Source organism: Grampus griseus, assembly GCF_964374135.1.
Source record: "Grampus griseus genome assembly, chromosome: 18".
NCBI lineage: Eukaryota > Metazoa > Chordata > Mammalia > Artiodactyla > Delphinidae > Grampus > Grampus griseus.
This window is the reverse complement of record NC_139012.1, coordinates 78,560,954-78,575,092: the sequence shown is the minus strand read 5'-3', so window position 1 is coordinate 78,575,092 and position 14,139 is coordinate 78,560,954. Positions and strand designations below refer to the sequence as shown.

The 14,139-nt window shown below is 46.2% G+C and overlaps 1 protein-coding gene across 1 annotated transcript in view; it reads right to left on the bottom strand.

The window, feature by feature from the left end:
* MICU2 (mitochondrial calcium uptake 2) overlaps positions 1 to 4,457 on the bottom strand; it is a gene marked incomplete at its 5' end in the record, with an annotated part of 84,835 nt that extends 80,378 nt beyond the window's left edge. The window contains one exon of the mRNA XM_082675897.1: positions 4,251 to 4,457. Within this exon, the coding sequence (XP_082532023.1) occupies positions 4,251 to 4,457 (207 nt within the window). The remainder of the gene's footprint in view (positions 1 to 4,250) is intronic.
* Between the last annotated feature and the right edge of the window lie 9,682 nt (positions 4,458 to 14,139).

Here is a 14,139-nt window from a genome sequence, read left to right as displayed (position 1 = left end):
TAAAATAATTTCAGGGAGTGGTAAGTTCTACAAAAGAAAAGAAAAATGAATTAAATGTTAAGAAAAGCTTCCAAGGATTTATAAATACAAATTTAAATAAACATATCAAAGGGAATCTGATACTTATGAATCTACAGAATAAAAAATTTGGATTTATTTAGAATAAAAAGCATTTATACAGTATTATAGACTAGGTTATATAAAACAATTCTACCTTAAACATGGTGGAAAAATTTTTCATTAAAAAGCAAACCAAAAAAATCCTATTATGAAGTCAGAGAAACATATATTCAATATCACATATAATTTGAAAATTAATATAAGGCCAAAAATTATAAAAATTTAGAGAATAAATGAAATACTCATTCAACAAATCAATAAGAACAAATAAAATATTATCACTGCTGTCACCTGCAAACTGTAATGCATTTAACTTTGGCTTTATGGTTTTCTCTTTACTTTTTCTCCCCCCTCAGTTTTAGGCCTTATTTACAAGGATTTATAATATCAAAATGATTCAGAAAAGCTTTACTTTTAACTCTGATCTTACATGCCATTGAGGATTTACTTAGTAATATGGAAATGTTTGTTTTCATCAGTTTTTGGTTTACCAATATATTATTTCTAGCTTGCAATAGCAAAATACAGTAATAGCAAAAAAACTTTTACATAGTATTGAAATTCCTGCAGGAAGATTATTTTGCCATTGCAACTTGAAAACTCTAGAGCTCTGTTTCTCCATGAAATAACTTTCTATATTTTTTAATATACCAAGGTTTATTAAGAATGCAGCTATCCTTTTAAGGCAGAATGGACTGGAATAATAGAATAATTTTGTCTTCTCTCTTCTATCATTTATCTGATTTTACTATGCCAGAATCACATATAATAATACTTAAAGAGAGTAATACTAAAATCTAGAACAGTTTTCAAATATACTTAAGTGTTTCAGAGGAAGCAGCTTACATACAAGTAACTGACAGGCTGACATGCTCTAAAGCAAGTCATGCCCTAAAGGATATCTGTAGGAGCAATATGTTGTTGTCCAGATGTAATCGCTTGTTCAGGACTCCTGTAGGGATCCCCCGCTTCAGGCCACTTCGCTTTCACCAAATTCACCAAAGACCTACACAGTACTCGCTCCCGCTAACCCAAAGAAACCTGGAGATTTTCGCTTTTACGAAAAAAGGCAAAAATCGAAAAAATTGCTCAGCCTTTGTTTTTCAGCGACCCATTAAAGGGGCAGCGCACAGCCCAGGCAGCAAGAGCGGCCCTGGGGACTACACTCAGCATCTCAGCATCAGATGCCAGAGCTCTGAACTGTGTCTGTGAGCTTCTGTGCTTCATCTCCATTTATTTTCTGCATCCGTTAGCAAGACGTGTCCTAACGGCTCCTTCACTTTATGCCATTTCGGCTTACAAAAGGTTTCACAGAAATGCTCTACTTTTGGATAGTGGGGGAGAACCTGCATATGTTCTGAAACAATACAATTACATTTTACACAAGACTCCTGCAACTTAGACTCTGCAAATTTATCTTCTAAACTTCTTTCAAATTCATCCACTAATTTAGCCATCACCAACTCTCTCCTGAATTATTTCAACAGCTCCTGACCTCACTTTCAATCCATTCCCTTCACTAAAGTCTCCATATACTCTTTCCAAAGGTCCAAGTCAAATCTGCAATATAGTAATATGTGTAATTCTTGATTTATGCGTTAAATAACATGATATGGTGGCATGTTTAATAAGCACTGTAATTTCAAAGAAGTGATACTTTGAGATATCTGTAACAACTGTATCAGAATAGGAAAAGATCTGAGGTTGAGGTTGTTACACTGTCAGTTACTGTTAATACTTCTGTAGCTAGTTGCCTACATTCACAATTGAAGAAAATGTTAAGTTATAGGTCAAAGAAAACAAAAATGTAATCTTTTTCTATTTAAATTCAAAGACTCCCTGAATTCTATGCCTGTATTCTTGGGGGACCATGAAGGTTAAGAAGCCCTATGATGGCTCCCTGCTGTCCTCAGGATAAAAATTTCTTCATGACCTGATTCCCTGCCACCTCTACCTGTTCTGAACCTCCTCGTGTACAGCTCTCATCCTACTGAGTCCAACTCCTCCCACCAGACCTTTGCAACACTGTTCCCTTGCATGCAGTATTCCTCCCCTTCTCTTTGCCCAGCAAACTCCATTCATCCCACAGGCATCAGTTTACAGGTCACTGCTCAGGAACATGAGCTTGTGGGAGGGGCTCTTCCAGGTGCCCCCAGAGCACCCAGCACTTACCACCACTATCGCCCTGTATTAAAATTGCCCCCGCACTAAACTGTAAGCACTTGAACCGTGTCTTGAATTCCCCACTCCTTGCATACTGCCTGGCACACAGGTAGCACTTCAATAATTGTGGAAAGAAGAAAGAAAGAAGGGAAATGCCAAAATATCTGCTGTTTCATGAGCTTGAATTCTACCCTTAATTCCTGACTGGCCCTCACAAATGCAAGCGCTGGTCACAATGGAAATCTGCAGCGTATGAGGCAGTGAGTATAAGTTCACTATTTTTACTGGAAAAATCACTTACTGTGATGACTGAAAATGAAGGACGTTATCACTATTACTAAGTCATGTCAGGAAGACTGTACCACCTTGCAATGCTAAGCAAAATAACTATGTAATACATAAAAGTGTATCAAGAGCACATCTATCTCAGCAGCTTTCGACCATGCACACATGACTCCAAAGCGGCGGTGGTGCTGACGGCCGGGGCGGCGGCGGGACTGACAGGCCCTCTCTTAGGGAAATGTTACCCCAGCCAGTGAGGTGGAGGGAGTTTTCAAACTACAGGCCCCTCAATTCCTGCTGTATTCAGCCACTGCTGCTGAGAGGAAGGTGAGGTCGTCTTCAAGTCCACTGGGGTGGCAAAAGGACGAAAATCACTGTTTTAATCAAAGTCGTCCAACAGCAGATCAAGCAAATGCTGTGTCAACAGACCTTGTAAACCCACTGATCATACAATGGTTTCTGTATTACTTTAGCTGGGCTGCAAGTACCAAAGGTTGCAGGGAGGGAAGGGAGCTGGGGAGAATTCAAAACACCACACTGGTGTAAAGTTTTAGCGTCCTGTCAGGAATTGAAAACACAAACAGGCTAGCAGTGGGCCACAAAAACAGTGACAAGGATGGACTGAACCCGGAATCCACAAATTGCTGAGGGGGTAAAACCGAAGCCATTTCTGGGCACACGGAGTGAACCCCTTTGATAGACAGTGTGTCTGAGGAGCGCTAGGTCAGAGCGTGACGACAGATGGCTCTGCGCGACAAAATTTAAAAATGTGGATTTCGTCCTAGGAGCACGAGGCACTAATGGTTTCTGAAGAAGCGTATGTCATGTAGTTAAAGTGATACTCTTGGGAAGATTAAACAGGATGAGTTAAGCGGTTGAGAACAGAGACAGAGAAACCCAAGATGGATAATAAACTTAATTGCTTGACACAAAATGAACAAAAATACTATAAAACACTGTTAGACAGATCCTTCCACCTGTAATCAGAACTGGTGTGAGAATGGGGGGAGAGTTATTGCCCGTTTTAACATTGTGGCCTCTTAATTGAATACAAGTAAACATACTGTATGTCAATACCTAACTTTAATTCACAAGGCCTGCCTTCCTCTCTTTGGTTGTATATGACCGTTGAGTTTTTCAGAACTCAAGGCACTTAGAAAGGCATAATGTAAATCTAACCAACAGAAAAAGAATACTGCTTTTAATTTTCAAAAATATTCACACAAACTTAAAAGAATTAAAATGTCCTTTAAATATTTAAAAAGTAGTACCCTTTTTCAAATGTTTTGCGTGACAATTTGATATTGAACCAGGGAACATGACCTTTACTTTCAAACATGGTAGTTTTAAAAGAAACGTCTTTTGTGTGGTACTCAGAGTCCGCGGAAGCATGAAGGTTTACGACATGTGATACTGTTCCTGACAGTTGACCATCAAACCTGGCAAGCATCGACCAGCCGATTGCCTCTTTTATTATTAAAAAGGTCACCTGTTAGGACAGCTGGACCACGGGGCGCAGCTGCGGGCCCGGGCGCACGGGACACGCCCCCACCGTCCCCGCGGGTCCCTGGCGCAGGCTGCCGGGGTCCGCCCCAGCCCCCCACTCTTCACCCGCACCCTCCACCCGCCGGGCGTCCGAGGACTGAGGGGCGCGGCGGGGCTGCCGCACGGGGCCCGTCCCGTACCTGGGCTACCACGGTGAGGCCGCCCTGGGGCGCCGCCATGTTCACGCGGCCGTGGTACCATGTTGCTCCTGCTCCCGCCAGGGCCACGCCGACCACTGCCGCCGCCACGGGCCCGGAGTTTGGCCAGGCCCGCCGGCCGGCAGCCAGCCCGCGCCGCAGCCTTCCGCCCCAGGCCGCCAGCCGCGCGCCGCCCACCGCCGTCGCCATTTTTGCGGAAGCGCCCAGTAGCCGTGTTCGCGTCGCTTCCCACAGCGGCCCGAAAACTCGCCCGCGGCCGCGGTGTCGCGAGACCCAGGCAGTCTCCGTCCCGCCCCCGAGCCCACGCGCTGTGCTGGGGGCGGGGACGGGGCGGGGCCTCGGCGAGGGGCGGGGCCTGGTAGGGGCGGGGCGCAGTGGCCGGGAGGGAGTGGGTACGCCGCCGGGTGTGGCACCAGGATCGCCTTGCCGTGTAAGGGGGGGCGTGTCCTGTGGGGCCAGGGCCGGGCGGGGGTCAAGGGCCTGGGGCCGGGGTCGCGCGAGGCGGCTGGCTGGCTGGCACCGGGCGGCGGTCGCGGTGAGCCGGGAGCCGCTTTCTCGGGGGGCGTGATCAAGGCGGTGCGACAGGGTCCCTGGTGTTGGGCGCTGACGGACACGCCCTGCGGGTCCTGGGAACCGGGTCGGCTCGGCAAACAACGGGCTGCGTTCCGAGTCACTTACCTGAGTCAGAAAGCTGCTCAAGCTCTACATGTTTCCGCACAGGCCTCGAGGACACAACCTGGTTTAAAAATATTGTATTCTATTGTCTCACTGTGGCAGCTAAGCAAACTTTTTAAAAAATGTATTTTTCAGTTGGTGAAATATACATAACACTATCATCTTAACCATCTTTTAGCTCACAGTTCGGTGGTATCAAGTACATTCACGTTGTTGTGCAACTATCACCACCATCATCTCCAGGACGTTTTTTGTCTTGCAAAACTGGCGAACTTAAAAAAAAAAAGCGTCTTCCCTGTCTTTTAAATCCTTCCAGTCCTTACATTCTCATCTGCTCTTTGGTTTTTGCTAAATCATCTTCTTTCCCAGCCGTCTAACTTTGACGAAGTAGTTTGTTTTTTTTTCTTTTGCGGTACGCGGGCCTCTCACTGTTGTGGCCTCTCGCGTTGCGGAGCACAGGCTCCGGACACGCAGACTCAGCGGCCGTGGCTCACGGGCCCAGCCGCTCCGCGGCATGTGGGATCTTCCCGGACCGGGGCACGAACCCGCGTCCCCTGCATCGGCAGGCGGACTCTCAACCACTGCGCCACGAGGGAAGCCCTGTTGTTTTTTTTTTTTAATAAAATTTTCTGTTTTTAAAAAATGTATTCTATTTATTTTTTATTTTTTAAAAATTTTTGGCTGCATTGGGTCCTCGTTGCTGTGCACGGGCTTTCTCTAGTTGCAGCGAGCGGGGGCTACTCTTCGTTGCAGTGCGTGGGCTTCTCACTGCGGTGACTTCTGTTGTTGCGGAGCATGGGCTCTAGGCGTGCGGGCTTCAGTAGTTGTGGCACGTGGGCTCAGTAGTTGTGGCTCGCTGGCCGTAGGGCGTAGGCTCAGTAGTTTTGGTGCATGGGCTTAGTTGCTGTGTGGCATGTGGGATCTTCCAGGACCAGGCAATCACTATTTGCAGTGTTGGCTTTAAACTCTTCTAATAAAGTGTTTGATGGTGTCTATTATCCCACCTGGCCCCGCGTCAGATGCAGCAGCACACCTTCCCCATGTCTCTAGCATCAGGGACCCAGGTGTTTTCCCCAGCACAGGCTTGGGCAACCCTCAGTCCTGGCCGTTCCACTGATTATAAGAAATGATTTAGCTGAGGCAGATGGCTTGGCTTTGTTTTGTGGTCTCTGATCCTCAGATTCACTGCTCTTTACTTTTCAGAGTAAATTTACTTAATAAACTTGGTTCAGCCTCTGAAATGTCCCTAAGCCATCAGAAGCTTTACTGGGGCATGCAGTAACTTACAGCCCATGTCAAAGGTGCCAAGAGTCCTCATCACATAATCACTGCCATCTTGAAGTTATGCAAAACAAACTAAAACCCAAAAACAAAGAACAAGTACCACACTAAATCTACTTTGACCACTTGATGCCTTGGGTCCTCTGGTCACGATCCGCCCTTCCTTCTTGCTCCCTTTCCTTAGCCAGCTTGTCTAAACTGCTCTGCAGTTGGAGCTTCCTCATTTTACCCAGCTGCTGGAACCACTTTTGGTGTCCTTCCCAGGCAGGAAGTAGAGGGACTCAGTGCACAGCTGTCTGATCCAGACCACAGGGTTTGCATCCTGCCTCTACCGGCATGATCACAGTGATTAGGGGCAAATTACTTAAACTCTCTGAGTCTGAATTTTCTCAACTATAAACACTGTCTCAGGGTTTGGGGTTGGGGGATTACATGAGATGTCCCACAGGAAGCGACTAGTCAAGTGCCCTGTAGACTCACCGCAGATGTCAGCTTACCCTCTTCAAGATTTGGTTCACTGCTGCCTTCTGATCACAAATGAGCTTGGCCAAATGCCAATGAGTCCAGAGGGCTGGCCTGTCTAACCCGAGACCTTCCCGCTCTTTCCTACCTGACTTGACCCCGTAGACCTCTGGTCCGTTTTCCACCTCTGCTGACTCTGGTAGCTCTCGGCAGATGTCCTGCTTTTCTGGGTTATTGACATCTAGCTCGTTTCTGTCCCTGGGGATTATAGGGTTTCTAGGACATGTTTGTACATCCTGGATGTCTTACCTTAAAGCTTATTCTTTTTCTTTTTTTGGCATGCGGGATCTTGGTTCCCTGACCAGGGATCGAACCCATGCTCCCTCCATTAGGAGCACAGAGTCTTAGCCACTGGGCCACCTGGAAATCCCAAAGCTTATTGTTGATTTCCAGGAGCCACAGTTACAACATGTAGTTGTGTGGTTGTGTGTATACATGCCACCTAATTCACAGCTCCTCTACACATTTAATGAAAGCTGGCATCTATCACGTGGTCATGATTCCAAGCCCCAAATAGGGGTATATTCCTATTAGAGCATTTGGTGTCTTTAAAAACATTGTATTTCTCCCACAGTTTGACATCCTCGTGGGCGAGGATATCTTATTTTTCTGAGCACAATGCCCCGCACATATTAGACATTCAGTGAAGGAGTGAATGTGTCACCAAGCGAGGACGGCACAAGTGAAGCACTGCTGTGACGATTTCCATTCTTCGGGCATCAAACATACAGAAATATTACTATCGTGTAATTTATTTTCCAAGACAAAAGCCTCATTTTAAATTATTTTCTTTTGCTGAAAATCTTTGAACCTACTTGAAAAACTGTGCTTTGTAATTATTATTATTATTTTTGTGTGTGTTATGTGCCCAGGCCTCTAGAACTCTCATTAAGACTTAATGCATTCCAACTTTTCTTTTGCAGAGGAAACACATTCTTATAATAGAGCCAATCTCTAGCCGACTAACCATTCTAAGTATGAAATCTTCCCTGGCAGCTGCTGACATTTGTCTGAACACATTGAATGTATTGGTCTTTTTAGGCTCTGGCTTTGTTCAGTTCTTCCTCACCAGCTGTAGAGAAAGTCCCTGGCTGGGATGTATTTTCAACCACGTAGTTTATAAACCAATCCCCGAATGAGGAATGGCTTCTAAAGCTATCAGATTTATGCTGTTTTAAATGGTGATTGGAGAAAGACAGAATATAAACACCGATCGTTTCAAAGTATCATTCTTAATTCACTTACTCTGTGCTCCTTTTCTGTAGGAGGGACAAAATTTATATGGAAGAAAAACTGTGCTCAAGGGGCGTTACTTTCACTGGAGAGACCAAGCCTGAATTTCAAAACAATGCAGGATGGCGTTGAACTATTGTACTGAACAGAGGAGGAAGAGTGTGGTGAGCTTGAATAGAGAGGAAGGCATCTAGGGAAGCGGGGAGACTTGATCTAGAACTTGGGAAGCCAGAAGGGTTTCTACAGGTAGAATCCTCCAAGACTGGAGGAACACTAGGGTTGACAGCCTGGGCACGAGGTAGATATGGTGGGTGTTTCCATGGCTTGGAGCAGAAGGGCTGGTTCAGGGCTGCCCTGGAGTAGCTTGAGGGCGGGGTCATGCAATAATCTCCACCAATGTATGGACCGGTTGTCATCTCTCTTGACCCCTCTACATGTTTGTCTTTGGGGTATTCATGCCTCCTTTCTGGCATCCCCACCCACCTCGTGCCTGGTCTCCTCTGCAGCTCAGACCCTCTCTGCCCTTGTCTTCTACCTGTCCAGATTTTATCCTGGCCTTTCTCGCCCACTGTCCCATGGGCTTCTCTAAATCATCTTCCTTCCTGCTGACAACCTGACTTTGATTTTCTCTGGGTTGCTGGTCTTGAACAAAAGAGATCACCTGGCTTTTCTTTTTCTAGAAAAAAAAGCTTTTCTTTTCTTTTTCTAGAAAAAAAAAGCTTTTTTTCTAGCTTTTCTTTTTCCTTTTTTTCTTTTTTCTTTTTTTTTCTTTTGCAGTACGTGGGCCTCTCACTGTTGTGGCCTCTTCTGTTGCCGGAGCACAGGCTCCAGACGTGCAGGCTCAGTGGCCGTGGCTCACGGGCCCAGCCGCTCCACGGCATGTGGGATCTTCCCGGACCAGGTCACGAACCCGTGTCCCCTGCATCGGCAGGCGGACTCTCAACCACTGTGCCACCAGGGAAGCCCCACCTAGCTTTTCTTATTGAAGGCATTTATTCTATCGTATCTCCATTTAAAAAGATGAAGTTATCAACTCAAATGCATCTTTAATCCTAGCATGTGTGGGGAAGATAAAAAAAATTGCTATCCTGATTCTGAAAGATTGTTTGCTGTTATATTACAGAATAATGGGTGTTAAGATTGATTATCTTAGGTGGAGGAGAAAAAAATATGGAGGGTCTCAAAAGATAAATTAAAGATGTTGGACTCAGCCCTGTAGTAATAAACAGTATTTGAATGGACATTATAAAGAACTATTGCTTGGAATAGACAGAGGTTAATCTATATTTATGGTGGATAATTGTGTAGCAGAGGGTATGAATCATCCTCAGAGGCCCTAGATGAGTCAAAAGAATTGCTAATTATGTCTTTTTTGTGCAGCTTGGGGCCACGGGTAAAAATATCTGGGTATCGTGATTGATACCAGCATGTGTAGAAATAGGTCAAGATGAAATCTTCCTGACAGTGAAAAAGCAGTGCCAAGAGTTGCATTTTCAACGTCTTTCAGATCCTCCTCTGCTTCTCATTCCCTCCCCATCACCCAGCTCACAGTCTCGTCACTGCAGGCTTTGATGATCGCCGTCGTCTCTTACCACGGACTGTTGCTTCTACTCTTTTTCTCCTCTGAAGCAGCCCATAGATCTATGTCAGATCAATCTTCCTAAAACATTTCTTTCACCATACTTCCATTAGCTGTGCGATTTAACCTTCCTAAACCTCCGTCTCCTGGTTGGAAAATGCGGAGATTGCTTTCAGTTTATTTTTCCAGTTCTAAAATTCTCACTCTGTGCCACTCCAGAGTGGCTTTTTTTTTTCGTTTGGCAAATAATACTGAGTGTGGAATCCATGCCAAGCGGAGTGCCACCCCTTAGAGATGCAGACACAGCCCGCGGCCACAGTGCCCTGTTATGGGCAGGGGTCTCCTCACACTGGATTGGCCCCTAGGCTTGGAACTTGTGGACGTGTGTGACCCCCATTTGTGTATGTTTTTTCCCAAATCTACACATTTACAGCTAAATGTTAAAAATCACATAATAAAAACTTAAATGGTGAGATAAAAGATGAAATAGTATTTATAAAATTTAAATTTTATTATTTAAGGTGCAATTAATGTTTTGCTCTAAAACTGTTAATATTATTTTAGTGAGATCGGTGTGATTACATTGGCTTCATTAACTTAGAAAATCTTTTTCTAAAATACTTTTGAAAAAAATTTATTTTGTTTATTTATTTTTGGCTGCTTTGGGTCTTTGTTGCTGCGCGCAGGCTTTCTCTAGTTACAGCGAGTGGGGACGACTCTTCGTTGCGGTGCGCAGGTTTCTCATTGCGGTGGCTTCTCTCGTTGCGGAGCACGGGCTCTAGGCACGCAGGCTTCAGGAGTTGTGGCACGCGGGCTCAGTAGTTGTGGCTCGTGGGCTCTAGAGCGCAGGCTCAGTAGTCGTGGTGCACAGGCTTAGCTACTCTGCGGCATGTGGGATCTTCCCGGACCAGGGCTCAAACTTGTGTCCCCTGCACTGGCAGGTGGATTCTTAACCACTGCGCCACCAGGGAAGTCCCTGTTTTGTATTTCTTAATAATGTTTGTAATCCAATGAACACACAAAACTTCACCGAGAAAAAAATGCTGGGAAGTTAGGGGACACCAAGGAGTGGAGAGAAGAAGAGTGAGTGAAAAGTCTTGTTGTACAAGCATGTGTCACACTTCCACATCCCTGGGAGAGCTGTCTGTGTGTGATGAAGTGCACTAACGAAAGCGTGATAGCACAACGTTTGAAGTTGCAAGCAGGATTTTCTCCAGAGAGCACATTTATGAAACAGACTGTGCATGTCCGGGATATTTGATTGTTTTCAAATCACTTATAATGTCTCCAAAGTTATGTATATTCCGCCAAGAAAGAAAATCAACACTTTTTTTTTCCTCTGCCCTTTTTCAACTGTAAACCATACATCTCAAGCAAATCAAAGACGGTGACTGAAGAAGAGTTAAGGAAGGTGGCGCGTCTGTCCAGATGAGCAAGGGAAGACGGGGACAGGAATGAAAAACCTAATGAGATGTTCTTTGATCGCAAGATTTCAGCAGAAATTTCCAAGTCCATGATATGTGTTTATGTGATCAAGACACCCAGAATACCGTAGATGTCTTCAACTGTGTAAAAAACTAAGGCGTTAAGTTAGTGCAAAAGCTTTGCTACTTTCATTGTTTCACAATAAAAAATTTTCAATTTCATTATGCTTTCCCTTCCCCCAAGGGTAGATCTGTTCTTTTTCTGTCTTCAGGCTACCACGCTATGTGACCATGTGGCCTAAGGTGACTTGTCCAGTGGAGGCCGTCAGGGTGCAGGACGGTCATCTGACAGCAGAATCTCAGGTCCCTCCAGAAGCTTCTCTCTCTGTCTTGGTTTCCCGAGTTTCTTTTGTGCTCCAGGGACTCAGAAAAACACACGGAGATGGTCACCATTCAGTGGTTCCCCCGAGATAATGCTGATCCCAAGGTGCTGAGACTTGTTGCGGATCTGGTAGGGAGGGTGGAGTCTGGGGGACAGGCGACCCTCCAGTACATCACCGTGAGACAGCAGACTGATGGCTGGGCATGTCGGGGACCTGCTTGGTAGGCAGGGAGGTGACGCCGGTAGCCTTGAGGGATTCGGTCTGGCTATGTCCTCCTGGCCGTGACCACAGTGACCTCTGCCAGTTGTGAGGCCTTCAGCTGCGACCTTTGGGTGCTGGGGGGAGGGGAGGGCCAGGACGCTGAGGCTAAGAGGAGCTGGGTGGAAGCTGGGTGGCTCTTGAGAGCCAGCAGCCCTGGCCAGGCCAGGGGGACAGCTTCAGAATTTGAGCCAGTAACCCGAGTCTGTGAAGAGACGCGCAGAGCAGCATCCCGTTTGGGGCTGGGCTTCAGGACGGGGACGTTGGTTTGTAGAAGAGCCGGCACAGGGGAAGGATGGGGCTGCTTCTGGGCTCCTTGGGGGAAGGGGTGACCGTGGAGGCCTGTCTTCAGGGAGACAGCCACGGGGTGGGGGGGCAGGCCTGCTGGTTCCCCCAGGCCCTCTGACCTTCCACACCAGCTCAAGTGGCTGATTTGCCGTTACTCTTTGGGGGTCCCCGGGGCCTCCTGGGGTGCCTGAGATGTTTTGCAGGGTTGGGCTGGCAGGGCCACGTGCCTTCAGTAGGAGGGCTGGGGTGGGAGACCCGTCCAGAGCCGGGGGGCAAGTGAGCAGAGGCAGCAGGAAACGGAGGGTGTGAACGCTGAGCCCGGGCGGGAAGGCTCGGAGGCTGCCGTGCTTGTTCCGATTGCTGGGGTGACGTTGAGGATGGCGGACTCTTGGCAGGGCTGCAGGCTGGTGGCGTCTCTGTGGGCCAGTGGCTGCCCTCGGCTGCTTACATGTGGTCCCGCGTGGATGAGCTGTGAGCCCACAGCTGGGGCCTGGGGTGGCGTGAAGGCAGTGGGGACATCGCACGATCGGCGCTTCCGACCGCGTGGCCCGGATTCCCACCGTGACATTTACGTAGCGTCCCACCTGTCACCGAGCCAGCCAGGGTCTGCTCCCCCATGCCCAGAAAGCCAGCCCACCGCCGCCGGGGGATGGGAAGGGCAGCTTTTATCGCAGAACCAAGCAGGAGCCCGGGGGACACGGAACCACGTACACAGGGACTGTGGGACTTTCCACCTTTTTGTTGGACTGAAAGAAAACGACGCGTGGGAACTTTAACATCTCGCTCCTGCGTCATCCGTGGTGCATACCCTCTCCTTTGAGAACAGCGGGTCTGGTGCATCCTGGAGCAAGTCCAGCCTCCCAGCTTAGCGTTCCCAGTGGTGGGAAAGACAACCTCATAGATCCGCCAAACCCCAGTGCTTCCCTCTGCGGGGGGCACGCAGGCAGCTGCGGTGAGATGGCGTTGGGCCACCAGGTCCGGCCGCGCTACATCAGGGGAGCTGGTTTGCATCCATTCCGAGCTGACGAGTTGAGAGCCAGCGAGCCATACTTTCCTGCTAAAAAAAATAAAAATAAATCACTCTTTTAATGTTTCTTTAAATACCTCAAATACTTGTTGGTAAAGAAGTTGATATGAACACATTAAGAAATATGGAGACTTTTACTGTTACCTGTCCTATTTTTCAGTTAGAATATAGACTAGTTTGTAACAGGTTTTCTAGGTTTTTGTAGCTTTCCCAATAACATATAATAAATATTTCTTGGTTGATTGATTAATAAAGATGTTAGTATATGTGTTGATTTAAAAAAATATGATTGATTAATAAAGATGTTAGTATATGTGTTGATTTTAAAAAAACACAAAAATGTGTTGATTTAAAATTCCATTTTAAATTTAAAATGGAATCAGATGGGATAAATGGAACAGAAGTTAGGAGAAGGGATATTATAATAGTAAATGATTAAAGATCAGACAAACTGTAGGTATATTTATATGGTGTACATGTATTTTGTGACATATATGCTTTTCTATATTTCAGTTCAAATGATCTCAGTGTGTATTGCAATCTTTTTGTAAGAAACATTTTGTTTCTCACTCAAATGTAGGTATTGAGAAGCATAATAACTTATTCAGGCAGAAAAGTAGTGTTTACAAATTTCATTAAATATCTTTTTATGAAGTAAAAGGAGAAAAGTAGTGGCATAGTACGTGGGACATTTTTTATTAACGTAAGAATTGTTTAAGTATATTTTCCTCTAGTGCAAATACCAAGAGCACAACGGCTGCAGAGAAACAGATACTGAAACGCTGCATTGTGATTTTTTTTTCAAAAAAGATGACAGCAATGATGAGTTTCATAGTGAGTGAAGGAGAGGTCTGACAATAGCCGTATCTACCTGCCAATGTCAGGCGGAACAGCAGCTATGCTCAGCTAGAGTAACGGCCACCAGGACACAAAGGAGGTGCTGCGGACACTTCCTTCATTCCTTGGACGGCCGTGATGTCCCCTGGGGTAGGCACTGAAAAATCGCCAAGGCTCTGGGTCCCTGTTAACGGTAACTCCTTAAAGAGCTGCCTGCAGCATCAGAAAGATACACGATGTTTGAAAGCATGGTTTTCATAGGTGAATTACCAGAAGAAAAATATATGTGACTATGTAGTGTGTGTGTGTGTGTGCGTGTGTGTGTTACATTTGCTTATTTGTGAACAAACGTTTGTTTGAATTT